Source organism: Camelina sativa, chromosome 12 (assembly GCF_030686135.1).
Source record: "Camelina sativa cultivar CO46 ecotype springtype chromosome 12, ASM3068613v1".
Taxonomy (NCBI): domain Eukaryota; kingdom Viridiplantae; phylum Streptophyta; class Magnoliopsida; order Brassicales; family Brassicaceae; genus Camelina; species Camelina sativa.
In genome coordinates this window covers 9,648,117-9,670,145 of record NC_141891.1, presented here as the reverse complement: position 1 = coordinate 9,670,145, position 22,029 = coordinate 9,648,117, and the positions used below count along the sequence as shown (strand labels likewise).

Below are 22,029 nucleotides of genomic sequence, written 5' to 3'. Positions count from 1 at the left end.
AACCTCCTATGACCTACTTTCCTATTAAAGGATAAGTCCAAATCTTCTTAATAAATATGATAATAACTTGTTCTTTAATCAAAGAGTCTCTAAAAAATACAGCCACATCACTCGATCTCTGTTACGGTTTCTCTGTGTGAACCTCTTTTCCAGACTCCTACAGACCAGCCTTGTAGCAACCAAAGTCTTCATGCTTTCATTCTCCCCCTTTTTATCTGAATGTGACAACTCAAGCTCCATATGTGAATAGTACTAGAATCTTCCAAAAACATAAGCTTCAGCCACATTCAGCTACAACATCACCATCATCACCAATATCATCATCTCATCATACTCCCCCAGCGTGAGTGCACATTCATATAAAAACAAAGATGAAGACATATATGCAGAGAGACACAACAAGCTTCCTATCATGCCTTGTACCAAAAATAATCCTCATGAGCTTTTACAATGTTCTTAGGTTTAACCTGTGAAACAAAACAATGTTGCAGCACTCCTTGAGAATTCAGCTGAACATGACAAACGGTTTGCTCAACAAATGCAACTGCAGCAGACTGATTCGTATGACCTTGCAACTGTTTAGATGTAGCTAAGACTCCTGATGATTCATCATTCCAATCATTACTATTGGATCTAGTTGATTCAGTTGTGACTTTTTCTTGTACAGGTGGTTCTGCAACATGCTTCTGTAGAACCTCAGGTTCAACTCCAACATCTTCTTCAATGAGTATCTTCGAGAGATTGCAGCATAGGTTGATTTCCTCAGACTCTTTGCAACCTTGATCATACTTTTTCTCATCATTCTCGAAATTTTTATTGTACAAATCCTTTTTAGCCACCCAGACTCTAGAAAAATGAAAGGGATCAATAAAACACTTTCTTGCCATCCAAAGCTCCTTGATCTTGTTCTTAAACTTGTAACAGAAAGATCTCACATGCCCACTTTTACCACAATGAAAGCATTCATAAACCCTTCGTCCTCGCTTGGATTTCGTCCAACCTTTTCGCTCACAAGAAGATATATGTTGATGTCGTGTGTTCCTGGTTTGTGCTACAGGGGCTTCCTGTTGAACCACTTTTCCCAGAATACTTGACTCAGCTTCATGATTTACATTGCTCTTAACGAAGCTTACTGATTTATCACGAGACAACAGCTCAACAGTCTCCTCTTTGTGATAACCCAGACCTTGATGCTGAGATCCTACAATTCCCATAGATAGTATCTCATCAAGCTTTTTGCCACCATTATTCAACATCCTAATCTTCTTGTGATTCTCATTCAGCTCTCTTTCCAGACTTGTTGCTTTTTCTTTTTCCAAACCATACTTTTCTTGAAGTGCCTTCAGTTTCTTTTCTAATACTTCTTTCTCAGAAGAAGGAAGTTCCTCACCAATCAATCCTTCAGAATTATTTTCTTCAAGCATATTGAGTTTGGCTTCCAAACGCAGCTTTTCCTTTATAAGAACCAATTTTTCGTTGCACAATTGGACCCAGTTGTCGTACAAAACACAGTAGCTCTCTTTTGAAATCGACTCTTCACCATCATCATCTGAGCTTTCATCAGCTATATCATCACTCTTAGCACTGTATGCAAAAAGATTCAGCAGTCCTTCTTTTTCATCCCCATCACTCTCTGATTCTGAATCACTAAAGCTAACATATGCCTTATTATTTCCTTTCACCATGTTTGGACATTCAAATTTTAAATGTCCAAGCCCTTTACATTCAAAGCACTTCATCTCCTTTCGCTTAACCATTGGACACTCAGGTTTGTAATGACCAAAACCACAACATTCAAGACACTGAATCTCTTTTCTCCGATCAACTTTTTCTTTCTCAGATCTATTTGGCCTAGAACAAGACCTCTCTGTAGCACTTCGATTCCAGCGAGATAACTCTCGTCCCTGCCCTTTTTCAACTTGCTCTAGAGCTTTCCCAAAGTTCCTGGCCATCAAGGACATGTTATCTTTAATCTCTTTCAGCTGGTCGTTTGTGTCATCTACCTTGAATGCAATCCCTTTGCCATGAATTCTCTGTTCTTCAGCAACCTCCATCTCTTCTGACTTCAACATACCAACCAGATCTTCAAATTTCAAGGTATCCGTGTTTCCAGAGACTCTCATGACAGCTTTGTGTGCTGCATACTTAGATGGGAGACACCTAATTAATTTTTTAACCAACTTGGTATTCTTGTAGGTTTTACCAAGATTCTTAGCTTCATTGGCGATAGAGCTCAATTTAGCACTGAATTGAGAGATTGTCTCATCTGGATCCATCCTTAAGACTTCAAATTGAGAAGCAAGCTGATCCAATCTTGTTCTTTTAACACTCGAATTCCCTTCATGAGACTTCTGCAGAATATCCCAAGCTTCTTTAGCTGACTCACAACCTTGAACAAGCTTAAAATCATCATCGTCAACAGCTCCAAATATTGCATTAAGTGCCCTAGCATTATATTTAGACAAGTTCTTTTCTTCTACCGTCCAGCGTGCCTTAGGTTTAGTGATCTTGTCACCAGCTTCGGTTTTCTCATAGGGAGGTTCCCATCCTTCTTCCACAGCCGTCAAAGCATCCTCACCTAGATTTCGGATCAGCTGAACCATGCGCACCTTCCAGCGACCATAGCCTTGTTCATCCAAGATCACAGCCCTCTGAAGCAACATCAACTCATTACCCGACTGCATCATTATCCCAAGATCTCAACCTGTAGCGAGTATAGAGCTCTCGTCGGTTGACTGCTCTGATACCAATTGTAAAAACGAAGATGCAGCCAATATAGAAAAGAACTTCTTTTCTTATTAAGAATCACTTAAACAATCTTACAAGATATTCTTTTCTTATTAAGAATCACTTAAACAATCTTACAAGATATGTTTAATCAGATTTACACACAGTCAACACGACTTGCCACTGACCAATTCTTAATCTAACCAAAATCCCTAAGAACCCTAAAAGCTTTCTCGCTTAGTTCTCTAAAATTCTTCTTTAACGGTCAAACAACATGTTTGTCCAATAAAACAATATATAGAAAACCTCATATGACCTACTTTCCTATTAAAGGATAAGTCCAAATCTTCTTAATAAATATGATAATAACTTGTTCTTTAATCAAAGAGTCTCTAAAAAATACAGCCACATCACTCGATCTCCGTTACGGTTCTCCGTGTGAACCTCTTTTCCAGACTCCTACAGACCAGTCTTGTAGCAACCAAAGTCTTCATGCTTTCAGATTTGATTCCCATGAATTCAGAAATGAAAGAGATTAAAATCAACTTAATTTAAAATTAGTTTCTTGTATGTGTAATGCGCACAATAATTTTTTTTTTTTTAATTGAAACAACGTTAAAAAATTTGATTGCCAAAAGTTATCGGTTCTGAAATCGATTCGATGTTTGAAAACATAATGTTTAATGGATGGAGGAGACATGCATTCGTCAATCAATCATCGTAGTAACTGTATTAAGTGTGATTTATGCTATTAAATCTTCCAGGTCCATCATCATAGATTCATAGTTGTAACCTAACTCAGTAACTCTTCTACAACATGTTCTAATTCATAATTGTAGCTCTTCTACATCATGTTCTACTAAGTAACAAGTCCGATTTCGAATACAAATCTACATGCCTACATCTGAGTAGTAATTGTATTGTCATGTGTTTAATTTTCTTACATGACTGAAAATTTAAAACGAATTTGATATGAATGTAACCCAGACCGTCAGACCGGTTAATTTACTAAACCGGAAATGTAAGCTGCCCTAAAAAAAATCTTATGCGATCCTCTGTTTTCGCTCAATTTAGCTTATTATGAATTAGGGTTTAGCATTTTGACTCTATTGGTGCTCTTGTGGATTTTTAGATTGTTGATTCGTTTTGTTCTTATTATTTTTTATAGATTAGATCCGTTCCATATTTTTTCGTTTTCTATATATAATGTGGAGGAAATGCGATGATAATAATAGGGAAGCAGCTAGTGGAGTCGTCGTATTTTGTCTTTACTTAGTCTTCTCTGATTGATAGTGTTGCTCTAAATTTTTCCAATCAATCGACGAAATGTCAAATTTTTCTTTTAGCTTGTCTCTATGTTATTTCATCCCAATATATTTTTGGCTTTGTCATTGCAAATCCCTTTATATTGCATCATCTCTCTGCGTATGAGATTATACAACGTGTACTTCTTGGTGCCAGATGACTCATTCATATGATTGCAACAGTACTATCTATACAAGTCCCAGCTTGTTTACGACCCTTGACTCAACAGAAACCGCACATGAGTCAACTTGATTAAGACACAAGGACCAATGGGTCATGGACAACTTGCAATGCAACTTATTTTGACAAAGTCACACAGAGGTCTTGATGTACATAAATATATAATATATGTGTATGTATTTTACGATACGCACTTGCTTGCTATCCTAACCAAAACCCATATCTGAATGATCTTGAAAATGAAACTGAAGAATCTTTTGCCACTCTTCTTGTTTATCCTTGTAGGCTTTCCTGTTGTGTTTGCACCATGCGGGAAAACTGGTTTCTTTAAACCAAATCAGCAGTACGACAAAAACCGTCGCCTTCTCCTCTCTTCTCTTGCTTCTAATGTCTCAGCTCGAGGCGGCTTCTACAATGCTTCGGTTGGACAAGGACCTGATCGGGTGTATGCTGTCGGGATGTGCATCCAAGGTGCTGAACCAAAGGTTTGCTCAAACTGTATCGACCTTGCTTCTATTGAGGTGATTGAGACATGTCCCAACCAGACAGAAGGTCTCGTCTGGCCCGAAAATGGGATTCTTTGTATGGTACGTTACTCCAACCGTTCCTTCTTTGGATCACTTGAGATACAACCAAAATATATCCTCTACAACGTTGAAGATATCAGATCCAATATTAAAGTGTTTGATGGATTGTGGGAGAGCCTAACAAGTCGTATGATAGATAGAGCTACTTCATCGTCATCTGAACGCAAGTACTACGCGGCCGAAGCAGTTCCTTTGACGTCTATCCAGAATATATACGCATTAATGCAATGCACACCGATCATATCTTTAAGGGATTGCAACATCTGTTTAAGTCAAAGTGTCAAAGACTATAAACATTGTTGCCATGGGAAGCAAGGTGGCATTGTTTTCCGTCCCAGCTGCGTTTTCAGGTGGGAAATTTATGCGTTTTCTCAGGCTTTTAACCTTACTTTGGCACCTCCACCTCAACCCCCCAAACCTCTCTCACCTTCGGTAAACACAACCAAAAGAGGTAAGTTGACTACTATTGTCCCATGATTTAAAGAAGGTTTGAAACCATATATATAAAAACATTATATTATGTTTCTTTGTGTTAACGCTATTTCGGGTTTGTGCAGGTGGCGAGTCAATCTCAGCAGGAATCATCGTGGCAATTGTTGTTCCCTCTGTCATCATCTTCTTTGTACTACTTGCTCTAGCAATTTTTATTTGTAGGAGGAGAAAGTCAGACCAAGCTTTTCTTCGCCAAGGTGAATTGTTTTGCACATTTTTTTTTGGGTGCAAGGCAAAAAAACACAAAAGTGATACTACTGCACTGAGGATATGCTTATTGTGTTACTACTTCACCAATATAACTCTGCACGTCCTTTTTTTTTTTTTTGTAGGATCTAGTCTTGACATCACAGATACAAACTCATTGCAATTCGATTTCGAGGCGATTCAAGCTGCAACTGATCAATTCTCAGAGAAAAACGTAATTGGTGAAGGTGGATTTGGAGAAGTGTTCAAGGTATGGTTGATTTGACAGCTTGATTTATAAATGCTAAAGGCGATCCACATGTGAGATGATGTTTGTCGTATTCATATATGTACGTAGGCTGTTCTTAATGGGACAGAAGTTGCTATTAAGAGGATGTCAAAAGCCTCAGGACAAGGTGCAAGAGAGTTCAAGAATGAGGCTGTTCTGGTGGCAAAGCTTCAGCATAGAAATCTAGTTAGGCTTCTTGGATTTTGTGTGGAAGGAGAAGAAAAGATACTTGTTTATGAATTTGTGGCGAACAAAAGCCTTGATTACTTCCTGTTTGGTTAGTCGAATATAATAGACATGCTTTGAAAAAATTCTAGCTAGCAGATGTTATAGCTAATGTTGGTATGTGCGCAGCCCCTTCAAAACATGGACAATTGGATTGGACAACACGATACAAGATCATCGAGGGGATTGCTCGAGGAATTCTTTATCTTCATCAAGATTCACGACTCACAATCATACACCGTGACCTCAAAGCGAGTAACATTCTCTTAGATGGTGATATGAACCCAAAGATTGCAGATTTTGGAATGGCACGGATTATGGGAGTGGACCAAACTCAATGTGATACTAGCAGGATTGTTGGAACCTAGTAAGTACATTTTCCCTTGATAACCCATTTTTACTAATCAATTCTATTGTATGTAATCTTAAGTTCTCTCTCTATTTTTTCTTGTCCCAGTGGTTACATGGCTCCTGAGTATGCAATGCAAGGCCATTTCTCGATGAAATCAGATGTCTATAGCTTTGGAGTAATAGTTCTTGAAATTATAAGCGGAAAGAGGAGTAGCAGCTTTTTTCAGCCGGATGGTAATACTAGCAGCTTGATCGCACGGGTGAGTATATATTAAGCTAACCAAATTCCAAAATTTTGAACTTACTCAAACTCTGATGAGACTTGTGAGTGTACTCATTCACTTTAGGCCTGGGAACTCTGGAGAAAGGGGTCACCATTAGAAATCGTTGATCAAGCTATTGAGGAGAGCTATCAGCGTAACGAAGTCATTAGATGCATCCATCTCGCTCTGTTATGTGTTCAGAAAGATCATGCAGATCGCCCGGAGATGAGTACAGTTATATTGATGCTCACGAGTAATACAATCACTTTACCAGTCCCTCATTACCTGGATTTTTCTTCAAAAGTGGAAACAATCCAAACACTTCTTTCGTTTGGTCAGTCGATGATGCTACGATTACTCATTTAGAACCTCGTTGAAAAACCAACATATCCATCTTATATGTATCCAAGTCTGAGGATAATGTTACTTCTGTAGTATCATGTTGATTCTGTTTCTGCCGTCTTGGTAATTACTTTCTTTATAATGGATATATCATATGTATTATGTGTTCAATTTACAACACTTGTTTTACTAGAACAAGTTTGTGCATCTTGGTGTTGTTCGTTTGGTGAACCAGACGCAGTATCTGAATGCAGATGCATGTTGTTGTTCGTTTAGTGACAATTTAAATTATGAACTGGAAGGTATCTGGATGAGTTTTGAAAAGTCATCCAAAAACTGAAGAGTATATTTGGAGAATTTGGATGAAGTAAGCTCATCCATAATTGGTAAAAGTCAAAAATACACATATTTTAATTAAATAATTACAAAATATTTTTTTCTTAATTCTAATATACACACAACCCTAAAATCCCAATTTTTCACCCAAAACCGCAAAATCTCGTTTTCTCGTCAAAACTGCAAAATCACGTTTTCTCGCTAAAATCACAAAATCACATTTTCTCGCCAAAACCGCAAAATTATGTTTTCCCATCAAAACATAAAATTACGTTTTCCTGTCAAAACTGCAAATCACGTTTTCCCACTAAAAACCGCAAAATCTTGTTTTCCTTCCAAAACCGCAAAATCTTGTTTTTCCGCCAAAATCGCAAAAATAAACACAAAATTATGTTTTCTCACCATCGCTGTAAAATCACGTTTTCCCGCCAAAAATGCAAAATCTCGTTTTTCTACCAAAAACGTAAATATCTCATTTTTAAATATTTATTTAAATTTAATATGAAAATAAGCTGAAAACATGAATAAATTAAAACCACTAAAACATTTTCCACATAAAATAAAGGGTTTTTTGGTTTTTTGCATATATTGTATCGAGATACAAATATCAAATTGCAAAACAAACATAATTGCATCCAGATACAACTTTTGGATGCATGAACCAATAACACAAACGGACATCCTTTAGATGATACGTCCAGATACTGTGTCTTGATATTGTATTCAGATATTGCATTTAGTTCACCAAACGAACTAGGGCCACCAGTTGATTTACGCAAGAAGGTAAACATTTCATTTTCAACGAGGATATAAATCGGTGATTGATGCATCGTTAACAGACCAAGGAACAGACTTGCTTATAGTAGATTGTTCTGAATCAAGCGGGTCTTTTGTGGGTTTACTCTGAAAGAAAAGCCCTGGTTCCTTAGGCGCCGATAAAGTCACAGTGTTACTAGTAAGCATCAGAACGATGGCTGGTAAGGTTGGACGGTCCACAGGATCTTCTTGGACACATAAAAGACCTATATGGATGCATCGAACTACTTCATCCATTTTGCAATTATGTACAATAACCGGATCCACGAGGTCTAGTGGTGTCCCATTCCTCCAAAGCCTCCAAGTCTAAAATATTAGTCAATTATTTAATACTTTCACTTTTTTTGTAACTTGTAAGAGAGGTAATATGAAACTTGACTGCCTCTAAACTTACATATGAGAGCAAATCATGTGCGCCATCTGTCTGGTAGAAGCTGCTGTTCTTCTTGCCGCTTACTATCTCAAGTACCGACACTCCAAAGCTATATACATCAGATTTTATTGAGTACTGACCTTGCATCGCATACTCCGGAGCCATGTACCCACTGAAACATAACAAAAAAAGAAGTATTTTTGAAAAAAAAACTGTCCATCAAACTTCAAGCTATATGGAGTTAAGGGGAAGACTTACTAGGTTCCAACTATCCTGTTTGTGTTCTCTGCAGACTGGTCCATTCCAAATATTCTTGCCATTCCAAAATCAGCAATTTTCGGATTCATATCCGCATCTAGAAGAATATTACTCGCTTTGAGGTCACGGTGTATGATCGTGAGCTGTGAATCTTGATGGAGATATAGAATTCCTCTAGCAATTCCTCCAATAATGTTGTAACGTCGAGTCCAGTCCAGCTCACCTTGCTTTGAAGGATCTGTTTACATTCATATATTATCACTACCTCTACATATCTGCAACCATATCAGTTTCAAGAATGACTAACGTAAAACCATTGAAACAAAGCATTGGATGCAACTGACCAAACAGGAAGTTATCAAGGCTTTTGTTGGGCACGAACTCGTAGACTAGTATCCTTTCTTCTCCTTCTAAACAAAACCCGAGAAGCCGAACTAGATTTCTGTGCTGGAGCTTTGCAACAACTACAACCTCATTCTTGAACTCTGCTTCACCTTGTCCTGATGTTTTTGACAGTCTCTTCACCGCAACTACAATCCCATTTGAAAACGTACCCTACCATTTCCATCAGTATCATCCTCGTTATAAAAATGCGTTGGCACAAAATTCATGAAAAAAAAATACTTAAGCTCAGGTGCTATCTTAAGGAACTAGTAGTAGTACCTTGTAAACCTCGCCAAATCCACCTCGACCAATCTTGTTACTCTCTGAAAAACCATTAGTTGCAGCTTGAATTGTTCTGTAATTGAGTTGCAACGAGTCTGCCGTTGCTCCATCATCTCCTTTAGCACAACGAAGAGTCTTTTAAGAGAAAGAAAAATACAAAAGCAAAGCATTTGACATCAATCAGACCCAATATAGATCATTACCATCAAATGCAGGTGCCGTATTATAAGCCTTCTTTGCATAGAAACGATAACCAGATATCAAGAGCAGAACAACCACTATAGTAGACACAACAATCAGTAAGACCACTACGTTTGATTTCCCACCTTTTCCTGCTTTTCAAAGATCATTGGCTTAAGGACAAAACTTATCAAATTTTGAGGTAAAAAAATTAACATAGGAAGAAGAAGAGAGCTCTGACCAGGTCGTGGAGGAGCTGTCATCGGTGGTGGTGGGGCTTTAAGGGCCGTTTCGTTGTAGAATGGGCGAATCTCGAATCTCGAACTACAACTTGGGAAAAGACTTCTTCCACCAAGTCTGTTAGTAGCTAACTGATTGATGGCTTTTTGCAGACAAGTAAAACAGTCTTGTGTTGTCAGATCGGGAGTGCACTGAACCAGCCCGTACACAGTCTGTGATGCTGTGGTATTGGCTTTTCTCGCATCAAATTTTCTTGAACTTGCCGCGGCATAGTTGGCGGCTTGGTTCAGGGTGAGCAGCAACACCTCGTTGAATCGTTGGAATTGGTTTGATGGAACACTCTGGTTGCTACTAGAGGACAGAGCACCGAGACCAATACCGTCTAGTGCAACGGTCGAGAGAATATCCCGGTCAGAGTATCTGAGCATACACTCATCGTAATAGAGCACGCCTTCTCTCTGATTTGGACACCGAGTTAAGGTTTCGTTGACGGAAAAGGTGACGCAGCTACGACAAACTTCAGGGGATAAGTCTCCACGGCAGAGGAAAAGACCGGTGACTTTGTCGGGATCTTGTCCAGCCGTTGCGGTTTGGAATCCGGTGGTGTAAGAGGCGTTGCGGGAAGAGAGAGAGGACAAAAGAGTTCTTAGATTGGTGAAGTAAGTGCTGTTTCTTGTGAAAGTTCTCTCTTTCCGACAGTCATGACCAAAATAAGTATGATTTTGAGCACAAACTGTGGAGCTTGTGAGGAATGAGAAGAGGAATAGGAATATGAAACAGGCGTAATATGACATTTCTATGTTTCTGTTTCTCGTCAAGTTTTGGGAAGCTAGCACATATGAAAACTGTTGAGTTTTTAGCCACTATATGGGATGGGACTGTTGTATATTAGGCTAGTTTCAGGTGATGGTTTTTGTGTTTTTGTGACGGCTGATAAGTCAATCAAAAGATATATAACAACTAAAATAGTGTAATATTAAAATTTTAACGTTTCAGTATCCTGTTTTGTTTTTTCCGTTATCTGATCACTCGACTTTTTCTGCTATTATACTAGCACCATTTTTATAGATGTATGATTCTAACTTCTACGTTATTTTCTTCGTCAACTAGATGCACAAGCCCTTTTTACTCAACCTTTTGGGGATAAAATGCTATGCATTAAAATTTGGTTTCATCTGAGTAAGTTACTCTATTTGTTACGATAATGCATTGTTGTAATTTTCAAATACATAAAAAAAATTAAAATATCAAAGAGATAAGAATTGTGAAGCAGCTAATGAGTCTTTGTGCTCTGTCTTCGTCTTTGATAATGTTGCTCTGCTTTATCTAAATTGACTAATTTTCCATTTTGTATGAATTGTTATGACTTTTCTCATTACAAATTCCTTTCAATCTCTGAAATTCTGTAACGTGTAATTCTGAGTGCCACATGACTCATTCAAATAATTGCAACAATCGTTGTACAGTTCCAGCTCCACTCAACAGAGTTTGAACGTGAGTCAACCCAATAGACATTGATTAAGACACAAGGACCAACGGGTCATGGACAACTTGCAATGGTAAATTAATTGATACAGAGGAATTCATGGACAAAACATATATACACACACAGACTTGCTTCCGGTCCTAACGTAACCCAAACAATATCTTGAAAATGAAACTGAAGAATCTTTCGCCACTGTTTTGGTTTCTCCTTGTAGGCTTTCCTGTTGTGTTTGCACCATGCGGGAAAACTGGTTTCTTTAAACCAAATCAGCAGTACGACAAAAACGGTCGCATTCTTCTCTCTTCTCTTGCTTCTAATGTCTCAGCTCGAGGCGGCTTCTATAATGCTTCGGTTGGACAAGGAACCGATCGGGTGTATGCTGTGGGGATGTGCATACAAGGTGCTGAACCAAAGGTTTGCTCAAACTGTATTGACCTTGCTTCTAAAGAGGCGATTGAGACATGTCCCAACCAGACAGAAGGCCTTGTCTGGCCTGAAAATGGGATTCTTTGTATGGTACGTTACTCCAACCGTTCGTTTTTTGGATCGCTCGAGATGCAACCAAAGTATATTCTGTATAATGTTGGAGATATCAAATATAGATCTAATTTAACAATGTTCGATACATTGTGGGAGGACTTAACAAGTCGTATGATAGCTAGAGCTACTTCATCGTCATCTGAACGCAAGTACTATGCTGCTGAAGCAGTACCTTTGTCATCAATCCAGAACATATACGCATTAATGCAATGCATTCCAATCATATCTTTAAGGGATTGCAACATATGTTTAAGTCAAAGTGTCAGAGACTATCAATCATGTTGCCATGGGAAGCAAGGTGGCATTGTTTTCCGTCCCAGTTGTGTTTTCAGGTGGGAAATTTATCCCTTTTCTCAGGCTTTTAACCTTACTTTGTCACCTCCAGCTCAAACGCCAACATCTCTCCCGCCTTACCTAGGCCACAAGACCAATACAACCAAGAGAGGTAAGTTGTCTACCTGTTTCCCCATGATTTTAATAAGGCTTGAAACATAATTAAACATTAGATGATTTATGTTGCTTTGTGCTAACTGTTGCCTCTATCCGGGCATGCATGTGCAGGTATAGTTGTGGCAATCGTTGTTCCCACCATAATTATTATCGTCTTGGTATTACTTGCTTTAGCATTATTTACTCACAAGATGAGAAAGTCAAATCAGAAAGGAGTTTCCTTGAAGAGCTGAACCGATCCAGACGGTTCTTTTCTTTGCTCAGTTGAAGATCCAACGATCATATCCATCTTACATATAAGTCCAAGGAAACTGCTACTTCTGTAACATCAAGTTGATTCTGGTTCTGTTGTTATCTTAGTTAATTACTTTCTTCTTTTTTTTTGGGCAAAAGTTAATTACTTTCTAAATTTACAATTTACAAGAGAAAAATAAGAGTACATATTGAGTTATTACTCAATACAAAAATATTCCTCCAACTCTTTATATAAATGATGGACCCTTGCAAAAGGCTTAAGCAATATTCTTGACTTGATAATGAAGAATGCACTTAACGAATGGCACGCATCATCTTTTTTAAAAAAGTAGTGAAATTATTTGTTTATCTATTAGCTGATCAAACTAGAGACATTCTGTTTGTAATAAAGAAAAAAACAAAACATTAAAAGAGACACATAAGAAATAGAAAGAGAAAAGAAGATGAATTAAGAGGACATATTAAATATTTGTATAATTTACTATCAGTGGTATTTAAAAGAAAATTATGAACAATTAACTAAGAAAAATCTTTCTTCATTGTCGTTGCTTATTAGTCTTTGTAAAATGTTTTGTATTCAACGAGGAGTTACTTGAGTAATGGAAACATCGTCGATGGAACAGAGAACAGACGAACCTGTCGATGGACCTGCTCCTGATGATCCTACTTGTTCATGTTTTCTCCGGAGGAAAAAACCAGGTGGTTGAGGAATGGCGAGAGGAATTGAACTAGTGGTGAGCATTTGGTTGATTTCTGACATGGTTGGACGGTCTTCAGCTTCTTCTTGAACACATAGTAGAGCGATATGGATGCATCTAGTAATATCGTCTACTTGATAATTTTCTTGAAAAGATGGATCCACAAGCTCTATTGGTGATCCATTGTTCCATAGTCTCCAAGTCTAGTGAACATTATAATAATTGTAATGTTGGTCATTGTTAAACGAAGCAAGAGATTGGAAGTGTGTTAAGGGTGTATACTCACATATGTAACCAAATTTCCAGCACTGTCCTTCATTTGATAGAGACTGTTGTTTTTTCTGCCGCTTATTATTTCAAGAACTAAGACCCCGAAACTATAGACATCTGATTTCATGGAGAATTGGCCATACATGGCGTATTCTGGAGACATATAGCCACTAAGAAAAACTCAAAACTTGAGTTTATGCATGATACGGTCTACAAAGGCAATGAATATATAGCAAGGAAAAAAACTTACTAGGTTCCAACTACTCTCTTTGTATTGGCTTCTGTTTGGTCTATTCCGAAAATTCTTGCCATTCCAAAATCAGCAACTTTTGGATTCATATCATCATCTAAGAGGATGTTACTCGCTTTGAGGTCACGATGTATGATTGTTAGTCGTGAATCTTGATGAAGATAAAGAACTCCTCTAGCGATTCCTTTAATGATCTCGTACCGTCTTGTCCACTCAAGTTGGATTTTCAGTGTAGAATCTGTACCATGGTAATTACAATGTTAACAAACAATAGTGAATGAAGGGTTCGAATAATGAATCGTACTATTGTAGTTAATTAACTGACCAAAGAGGAAGTAATCAAGGCCTTTGTTAGGCACAAACTCGTAGACAAGTATTTTCTCTTCTCTTTCGAGACAAAATCCGAGAAGCTTGACCAGATTTTTGTGTTGAAGTTTAGCAACAACAAGAACCTCATTCTTGAACTCTTGTTCACCTTGTCCTGATGTTTTCGATAGTCTCTTCACCGCAACTTGTAATCCATTAGGAAATGTGCCCTACAAAGAATATAATATGTATAATTTGTTAACAAAAAGAAAGAAAAAAAACGAAAAGAATATGTGTGGTGTGGTCCTTGTGGAACATAATAATTAAACAAGTATATATATACCTTGTAAACTTGTCCAAATCCGCCTTGACCGAGTTTGTTACTTTCGGAAAACTTATCTGTTGCAGCTTCAACAGCATTAAAATCAAATTGCAATGAGCCAGCAGTTGTAATATCATCCCCATCTGCCAAATCATGAACTCCATAAAGCTTTTTCCAAGTAAACAAATACTAGTTTATTTAGGATTTTTTTACCATCATCTGCAGCTGCTGTCTCATAAGCCTTCTTCACTCTATTACTTATGACATGGAAGCTAGAAATAACAGCAAAAAGAAGAATATAGACAGCTAGTGGCACAACAATTGCTATGATTATCACGATTGAGTTTCCGTTTTTTCCTGTGTAAACCATTGATAAGACAAGACACATAGTTTGCCAAATTCAGAAAAAAAAAAACGAGAGAGAGAGAGAGAGGCTTTTACCAGACTGTGGAGGAGGAGGAGGAGCTTGACTAGAAAGTGCTGACTGTGGAGGAGGAGGAGGAGGAGCTTGACTTGAAAGTGCTGACTGCGGAGAAGGAGGAGCTTGACTTGAACGTTCTGATTGTGGTGGAGTAGGAGGAGGAGGAGCTTGACTTGAACGTGCTGACTGGGAAGGAGTAGGAGCTTGACTTAAACGTGCTGACTGCTCGTACCTTGGCAAGGTTTTATTGTAAAATGGGTAAAGCTCGTACCTTAACGTACAACTTGGCCAGAGAAGTCTTCCTCCAGTTTTGTCACGAGGCAATTTCCTGACGGTTTCTTGCAAACAGCTTGAGCAATTCTCTCTTGTCAGGTAAGGCATGCACTGAACCATTACATAAATGTTTTGTGACGATGTGAATTTCCCCTTGTTAACCGCAAATTTTCTTGAGCTATCAGCAGCCTCCTTTGAAGTTTCGTTAATTAAAGAAAGGAGTTCATGAGTGAACTGTTCTGATTCGTTTGCCGTAATATTTTGTTGATTCATAGTCAAGATTCCAGGTGTGGCTTTAGGATCCAAGAGAGTATCCCGGTCAGTGTATCGCAGCATGCATTCATTGTAATGAATCGAAGCCTCCTTCTCATTTGGACACTGTCTCAGAATGTCCTTGACGGCGAAGTTGACGCAATCACGGCAGACTTCCGGCAACAAGTCTCCTCGGCAGAGGTAAAGTCCGTAAACCAAGTCCGGGTTTCGTCCATTTGTAAGGCGTAGAAATCCATTGGAGGATGAATGATTTTCTTTAGAAGAAAGAGAGAACAAAAGGGTTTTGAGATTGGAAAAATATGTGCTGTTTTTGAGGTAAGTATGTCTCCCCGGAGGACAATGAAAACCAACAGGTTTCGGTTTTAGAAGGTCTCATGCTCGTAAGGAAGGTGAGAATGAAGAGGAAACCACAAGCAGACATTTTCCAACACTTAGCCATGAATGCCTTTGGGCTTTTTTTTTCAAATCAAGAGTGCTATGCTTTGTAAATCTTATACAGTTTCTTACAAGTCACGTCAACGCTTAACTACAAAAAGGACTTCTAATATACTTGACGTGTAACTTCATTCGTTCAGTCTAAATTTGAGTTGCATTAATTGAAATATATATTTTAGAACGTTATTTCAAAAGAAAATAACATTTTCACTTTTTTTATAATGAATTTCATTAGGTATGTTCTAAATTCTAATACCTAAACACTTCTTCAGTCACCAAATACACTCAAAAACAAAATAACCTAGAGTTTCTTTCTTGCAGGAAAAGTAATAACTGAACGGTTAATAAATAAACAAAAGAAAGCTACTTCACAGCCCTAATTGGCCAGTTGTATTACGTTACGATATTCCTCTTGTTTTCTTGTTCTCTTGTTTTATCGATGTAGATGACTCCATGTTTTACATTCATGTTCTTGTACTTTTCTTTATTTAATTTGTCATATATTAAGTATGGAGTAGACGATACTTTGTTTACAAAAGATAAGATAATAATTGTGAAGCAGCCAACCAACGAGGCTTGGTATTTGTGTTTAATCTTCGTCTTCGTCGTTGATAGTGTTGCTCTGCTAGCTTTTTTCCAATCAATTGACCGGACTTTTCAATCCGTTACTATTTTTTCCTTTCGCTTTCATTATATTACTTGGTCTTAAAATTTTTGTTTTTACGTTAATCCTTTCTTTATTGGTTGTTCCAAATGTGCATCAGTGCATCTATCTGCCTAGGAGATTTCTATCACATTTTCTTCTTGGTGCCATATATTTGCAATTATCTTACGGTCGATTGACTCAATAAAAATTTGTACATGCATGAGTCAACCCAAAAGAGATCAATTACACTATGGAATTGGATGAGATCAATGGGTTGCGAATTAATACTCAAAGATCCAGCATGACGAACTAGCGACGAAAAGGTCCAAAACAAGTATTCACTTATTCAGTGACACATATATTTTTGTGATTAATCTCTAAAAATCCGTGGTTCATTTTTTCAGCGAAAATACTTTTCTGGCTAAATTACAGTTGTCAACTGAAATTATATGGTTAGCGGTGGCGACCAAACTTTATATTTCTAAAAAAAAGAAAAAAAAAATTATATGGCTAGCTATTTTAGCCACAAACGTGCAACGAAAATTACTGTTTTTTTTTTTTTTTTACATCTCTGAAAAAATTAGAATGGTTAAATTTTATAGATTCGCCTCAGTTCTATGTGGATATATAACAGTAGCAACGGTGTTAGCACCGAAAAATATGTGGCTCAATATCTCAGCGGACAGCGGCCACAAAACTAGAAAAGTAGTTGTCATTAGATCAGTGCCGGCTCAACTAGGAGGGCGGGCAGTGCGACCGCCCCGGGTACATAGATTAAAGGGGCATATACGTATGAGAAAAAGGGCAAAAAAAAAATTATAAGTTAAAAGAGCACAAAAGAAAATCATTGTAAGCTAGAAAGGGGCACAAGAAAAAATTTGTAAGCTAAAAGATACAAAAAAAAAACTTTGTAAGCTAAAAAAGGGCAAAAAAAATTTGTAAGTTAAAAGAGGCACACAAAAAAAAATTTTGTAAGCTAGAAAAAGGCATAAAAGAAAATTTATAAGCGGGAAAAGAGTACAAAAAAAGAAATTATATGAACGAAAAAGACCTAAAAAAAATCAAAATAAATTATATGATCCCAAAAGACCTAAAAAAAATCAGTAAATTTTTTTATAGATTAAGGGGCATTTTTTTTTAATTTGCCCAAGGACATATAATATGTTTAAGTCGGCAGTGCATTAGATTACGGTAAAGTTCAAGACGAGCATTGACTGATTGACCCAGTTCGATCGGTCTTATAGGCAAGCCTATAAATAATCTTAATAAGATTTGTTACGTACATAAAAAGCCAATTCCTTGTCAACTACTTATTAGAATTTAGTTTTTTTTTTTTAATTAATGTTAAATTATATTCTAAAAAATTTAGTAAATTTTTTGGGGCCGGGCTAAAACTAGGATTTGAATTAGCCCGAATAAAATAAGGGTTTTGGTGTGTATCCACCGCCTCATACATACAAGTCTCTAGGTTTATCTATATAATTACGGAGCCTCTAGTTAATTTGTATTTCACATCCTCCTCATCGTCTCCTTTGTTTACCTCACACATTCTTTCCAGATTTCTAGCTTCTTCCATTACATTCGTGCCAAAGTTGTTTGTTTTTCTGGAGTTTAGAGTAGTCTTTTGAATAGTGTTTTCTTGTCCTTCAGAGTAGTCTTTGAATGAGTTTCACTACAACAAATATGTACATTGATAGCAGACGGATATAGCTCATTTTCCGTCACTGCTATGAAAGATGAGATTTTTTTTCGCTTACTTTTTAATAGCATCTTATTAACGCTATGATAGGAAAATTATGTAGCGGGAAACAAAAGTGACTTTTGTCCGCCAATACTTAGTGAAATTATTCACTTAATCGCCAAATAAAAAAAAAACCCAAAAACTTGACACACTCTCTCTCTCTCTCTCGTTACAACCTAAGCTCAACCTAAGAAGATTTCTTCTTCTAAATTCTCTGTGTGTGCTCAAATTCTTCTAAATTTCTTATCAATTCTTCAGTTTTATCGCCGTTTGTGAAAAGCCCCAATTTCGCCGTTTGTGAAAAGCCCCAATTTCGCCCTAAATCTCCATATCCATCGCAATTGATAGCTCGAATCCATTTTTGAGGCATGTCTTTCTTCTTCCTCCTAATTTCGTTATTTGTTTCGATTATTTGTGATTTCAAACAGCTTTTGATTTCGATAAGGGTCAGATTTAGTTATCTGTTTTGTTAGGGTTCGATTTATCTAGATTTATTTCGTTATCTGTTTTTTAGGGTTCGATTATTTACAGATTTTGAGAATGTGGAGTTTCGAATCCATCTGTTTTGTTAGGGTTCGATTATTTACAGATTTGACTCAAAAATAGCTTTTGGATTTGAGTATTTGCGCCTTCATAAACTGAACGATTTTTTTTTTTTCCCAAGTGTTGGTGATTGAAATGTTGGGGAACTGAAGCTTCTCATTTCTCTGTACTCACACAACAGGTTAGTATCACTCAACCAATAGTTAAACATTATTATTACACACGAATATTGGTGATTGCTATGTTTTGTCCTTTGAGTCTGATTCGTATAAATAGTGATTAGATTAGTGAGATTTTACACAGTTAGATATTGGTTTAAGAGCATCTGTATGTGTCTGAAGTAGTGCAGTATTGTCTGAATTGTTGCTTAATGTGAGCTTTGTATAATATGTATCTCTATTTTATCTATAAAGGTTAAAATTTATATTATAACATATAATGTTGGACAAGGCATGGGTGCATCTATGCAGGTAAGGAATTATATTTCATAATTAGGTTTTATTTTGGGTTTGGATACTTTAAGATGTTCTTTTAGTTATGATTTTTTTCTTTAATTATCCATTGAAGAGCTGATCCTGGTTATAAAAGTGGAGCTTGGAAATTTGTAAGGGATGTGTCTGCGGCTTTAGGTGACATAGAAATGATAATATGTCCTTGTAAAGACTGTCGTAATGTAGTACGACAGTTAAACAGTGTTGTGGTTGAGCATCTTGTAATAAGAGGGATGGATGAGGCATACAAGGTGCATAGTGATTGGTATCATCATGGAGATGTGAAGTCAGTAGATGAATTTCAAAGTAAACCAACTCAGTGGAATGAGGAAGTTTTTGAGTTATATAAAGCTGCTGAATTTTTTGATCAAGAGTTGGCTTTTAGAGGTGACTTAGCTGACCAACCTGTGGGCGACTTAAGTGAGATTGCAGAGGGTGAGGACCAACAAGAGGATGAGTTCCTTGCAAAGATCCGGGATGCTGAAACCCCACTATACCCTAGCTGTTCAAACCACAGCAAGTTATCGGCTATTGTGACTTTGTTTAGGATTAAGACACATAATGGCTGGTCGGATAAGAGCTTCAATGAACTGCTTCAGACATTGCCAAGCATGTTGCCAGATGGTAATGTCTTTCACACATCATTGTATGATGTCAAGAAATTTTTAAAGAGCTTTCATATGGGATATGAAAAGATCGACGCATGTGTTAATGATTGCTGCCTCTTCAGAAAGAAGTTAAAGAAGCTTGATAAATGTCCCAAATGTAATGCTTCACGGTGGAAGACTAATAAGCGGACTAATGAGGTAAAGAAAGGTGTCCCACAGAAAGTATTAAGATATTTTCCAATTATACCAAGGCTGAAGAGAATGTTCAGATCAGAGGACATGGCTAAGGACTTACGGTGGCATTACACTAACAAGAGCACTGATGGAAAACTTCGACATCCAGTAGATTCTGTTACATGGGCTCAGATGAATGAGAAGTATCCTTCATTTGCAGCTGAAGAAAGGAACATACGGCTTGGGCTGTCCACAGATGGATTTAATCCATTCAACATGAAGAATAGTAATTATAGTAGCTGGCCTGTGCTATTGGTAAACTACAATTTGCCTCCTCACCTTTGTATGAAGAAGGAGAATATAATGTTGACATTATTGATTCCTGGTCCACAACAACCAGGTAATAATATTGATGTCTACCTAGAACCTCTTATTGAGGATTTGAATCATCTGTGGAAGAATGGAGAGCTAACGTATGATGCTTTTAGTAAAAGTACATTTACTCTAAAGGCAATGCTTCTCTGGACCATTAGTGATTTTCCTGCGTATGGAAATCTTGCTGGTTGTAAAGTAAAAGGTAAAATGGGATGTCCTATGTGTGGGAAAAATACTGATAGTATGTGGTTGAAGTTTAGCAGGAAACATGTCTACATGTGTCATAGAAAAGGTTTGGCTCCAACACACAGATATAGGGAAAAGAAGACTTGGTTTGATGGAAAAGTTGAGCATAGGAGAAAGTCAAGAATTTTAACTGGTCATGAAGTTCATCAGAATCTGAAAAACTTCCAAAATGATTTCGGAAATGTGAAAAAGGCTGGGATGAAGAGAAAGAGAACTGTCTATAAAGAACCAGTGTTTGACAGTGATGATGATGAAAGTGAATCCGATGAAGATGAGGAAGTAGAAGTAGATGAAGATGAGTTATCAAGGTGGAAGAAAAGATCCATTTTATTTACTCTGCCTTATTGGGAGGATCTACCAGTACGGCATAATTTGGATGTAATGCACATAGAAAAGAATGTGACTCACAGCATTGTATCCACATTGTTGCATTGTGGAAAATCTAAGGATGGTCTTAATGCTCGTAAGGATCTTCAACATCTTGGTCTAAGAAAAGAGTTGCATCCTACCACAAAAGGAAAGAGAACATATCTTCCAGCAGCACCTTGGTCTTTGTCCAAGAATGAGAAGAAGATTTTTTGCAAACGACTATTTCATTTTAAAGGTCCAGATGGATACTGTTCTAATATTTCAAGAGGAGTTTCAGTAGAAGAGTGTAAGGTAGGAGGTCTGAAATCACATGATTATCATGTCTTGATGCAACAGCTTCTCCCGGTTGCACTTAGAGGATTGTTACCAAAAGGTCCTAGAACAGCAATACTACGGCTATGCGCATTCTTCAATCATTTGTGTCAGAGAGTTATTGATATTGAGGTTATTACAGTATTGGAAGCTGAAATTGTAGAAACGCTTTGTATGTTTGAAAGGTTTTTCCCTCCAACCTTCTTTGATATCATGGTACACTTGACTGTTCATCTAGGAAGAGAAGCTAGACTAGGAGGACCTGTGCATTTTAGGAAAGTGACGAATAATACTTGACTGTACACTTGACTGTACACTTGACTGTTCTTTTTTTTTTTGCGAAAAGTGACGAATAATACTTGAGAAAGGGGCAATCGATCTAAATGGATTTAGTGGTTGTATAACCCTAAAGTATACGTCACAAATAAACTATGTCAAGTCTTCTTCACGAAGAAGTCATGGCGGAGGTCTCATATTGCCCGTATCATGCATTACCTTATGGAGCAGCGAGGCTGCCTTTACCCTTATGTACTTGGACATGAGAACCTATATATACCAATAAGAAAATATTTTTCAGAACTTATTTTTGTCAAAAAAATCTGGTTTTTTTAATGTTCTTCCTTTTGTCAATTATTGTTTTCGTTCTTCCTTGCGTGTATATGCTAATGTTTTTCTTTTCTTTGAAAAAACGAAGTTTGTATTGCAAGTCTAGTTTTAGCAAGAAAGATT

General features: G+C 37.3%; 5 protein-coding genes and 1 pseudogene across 7 annotated transcripts; 3 read left to right on the top strand and 3 right to left on the bottom strand.

The window, feature by feature from the left end:
• Nucleotides 1-410: 410 nt before the first annotated feature.
• On the bottom strand, nt 411-2,687 carry LOC147930338 (uncharacterized). Its single transcript, XM_087476821.1, has one exon. The coding sequence runs from the start codon at nt 2,685-2,687 to the stop codon at nt 411-413; it is 2,277 nt and encodes a 758-aa protein (XP_087332947.1).
• A 1,671-nt stretch (nt 2,688-4,358) lies between these two features.
• Nucleotides 4,359-7,154, top strand: LOC104731169 (cysteine-rich receptor-like protein kinase 14; annotated as a pseudogene). The gene is made up of 7 exons (XR_015575528.1): nt 4,359-5,250; nt 5,357-5,488; nt 5,624-5,748; nt 5,836-6,043; nt 6,121-6,358; nt 6,449-6,602; nt 6,690-7,154. The product of XR_015575528.1 is annotated as a cysteine-rich receptor-like protein kinase 14 (transcript).
• A 654-nt stretch (nt 7,155-7,808) lies between these two features.
• On the bottom strand, nt 7,809-10,983 carry LOC104731167 (cysteine-rich receptor-like protein kinase 10). 2 transcript variants are annotated; one of them, XM_010450454.3, is made up of 7 exons: nt 9,818-10,983; nt 9,600-9,728; nt 9,394-9,512; nt 9,075-9,285; nt 8,731-8,968; nt 8,494-8,644; nt 7,809-8,405 (listed from the first exon to the last, which is right to left on the bottom strand). In XM_010450454.3, exons 1-7 carry the CDS (start codon nt 10,608-10,610, stop codon nt 8,082-8,084), a joined length of 1,965 nt encoding a protein of 654 aa, XP_010448756.1. In that variant the 5' UTR covers nt 10,611-10,983; the 3' UTR covers nt 7,809-8,081. The 2 variants fall into 2 exon arrangements, with proteins under 2 accessions (XP_010448756.1, XP_010448757.1); XM_010450455.3 differs by having other exon boundaries at nt 9,394-9,509; nt 9,818-10,847.
• A 381-nt stretch (nt 10,984-11,364) lies between these two features.
• Nucleotides 11,365-12,759, top strand: LOC104731165 (cysteine-rich receptor-like protein kinase 14). Its single transcript, XM_010450452.3, has 2 exons — nt 11,365-12,287; nt 12,404-12,759. Exons 1-2 carry the CDS (start codon nt 11,471-11,473, stop codon nt 12,523-12,525), a joined length of 939 nt encoding a protein of 312 aa, XP_010448754.1. The 5' UTR covers nt 11,365-11,470; the 3' UTR covers nt 12,526-12,759.
• A 214-nt stretch (nt 12,760-12,973) lies between these two features.
• Nucleotides 12,974-15,809, bottom strand: LOC104731166 (cysteine-rich receptor-like protein kinase 5). The gene is given in 8 exon segments (XM_010450453.3): nt 12,974-13,448; nt 13,532-13,685; nt 13,766-14,003; nt 14,091-14,301; nt 14,415-14,536; nt 14,607-14,750; nt 14,835-15,724; nt 15,726-15,809. Coding segments are annotated over 8 exon segments (2,157 nt in total). The 5' UTR covers nt 15,800-15,809; the 3' UTR covers nt 12,974-13,124.
• A 3,329-nt stretch (nt 15,810-19,138) lies between these two features.
• LOC147930337 (uncharacterized) lies at nt 19,139-21,597 on the top strand. Its single transcript, XM_087476820.1, has 2 exons — nt 19,139-19,195; nt 19,293-21,597. The coding sequence occupies exons 1-2, from the start codon at nt 19,164-19,166 to the stop codon at nt 21,595-21,597; spliced, it is 2,337 nt and encodes a 778-aa protein (XP_087332946.1). The 5' UTR covers nt 19,139-19,163.
• The last annotated feature ends 432 nt before the right edge of the window (nt 21,598-22,029 follow it).

Excerpts from the sequence above, each read along its gene's own strand:
- LOC147930338 (XM_087476821.1), bottom strand. The coding sequence starts at position 2,687 with ATGATGCAGTCGGGTAATGAGTTGATGTTGCTTCAGAGGGCTGTGATC.
- LOC104731167 (XM_010450454.3), bottom strand. The coding sequence starts at position 10,610 with ATGTCATATTACGCCTGTTTCATATTCCTATTCCTCTTCTCATTCCTC. Across the intron at positions 9,513-9,599 it reads TACGGCACCTGCATTTGATG|GAGATGATGGAGCAACGGCA; the intron begins GTAATGATCTAT and ends GTTGTGCTAAAG. Across the intron at positions 8,645-8,730 it reads AACAGGATAGTTGGAACCTA|TGGGTACATGGCTCCGGAGT; the intron begins GTAAGTCTTCCC and ends GTTATGTTTCAG.
- LOC104731165 (XM_010450452.3), top strand. The coding sequence starts at position 11,471 with ATGAAACTGAAGAATCTTTCGCCACTGTTTTGGTTTCTCCTTGTAGGC. Across the intron at positions 12,288-12,403 it reads GACCAATACAACCAAGAGAG|GTATAGTTGTGGCAATCGTT; the intron begins GTAAGTTGTCTA and ends ATGCATGTGCAG.
- LOC147930337 (XM_087476820.1), top strand. The coding sequence starts at position 19,164 with ATGTTGGACAAGGCATGGGTGCATCTATGCAG. Across the intron at positions 19,196-19,292 it reads GCATGGGTGCATCTATGCAG|AGCTGATCCTGGTTATAAAA; the intron begins GTAAGGAATTAT and ends TATCCATTGAAG.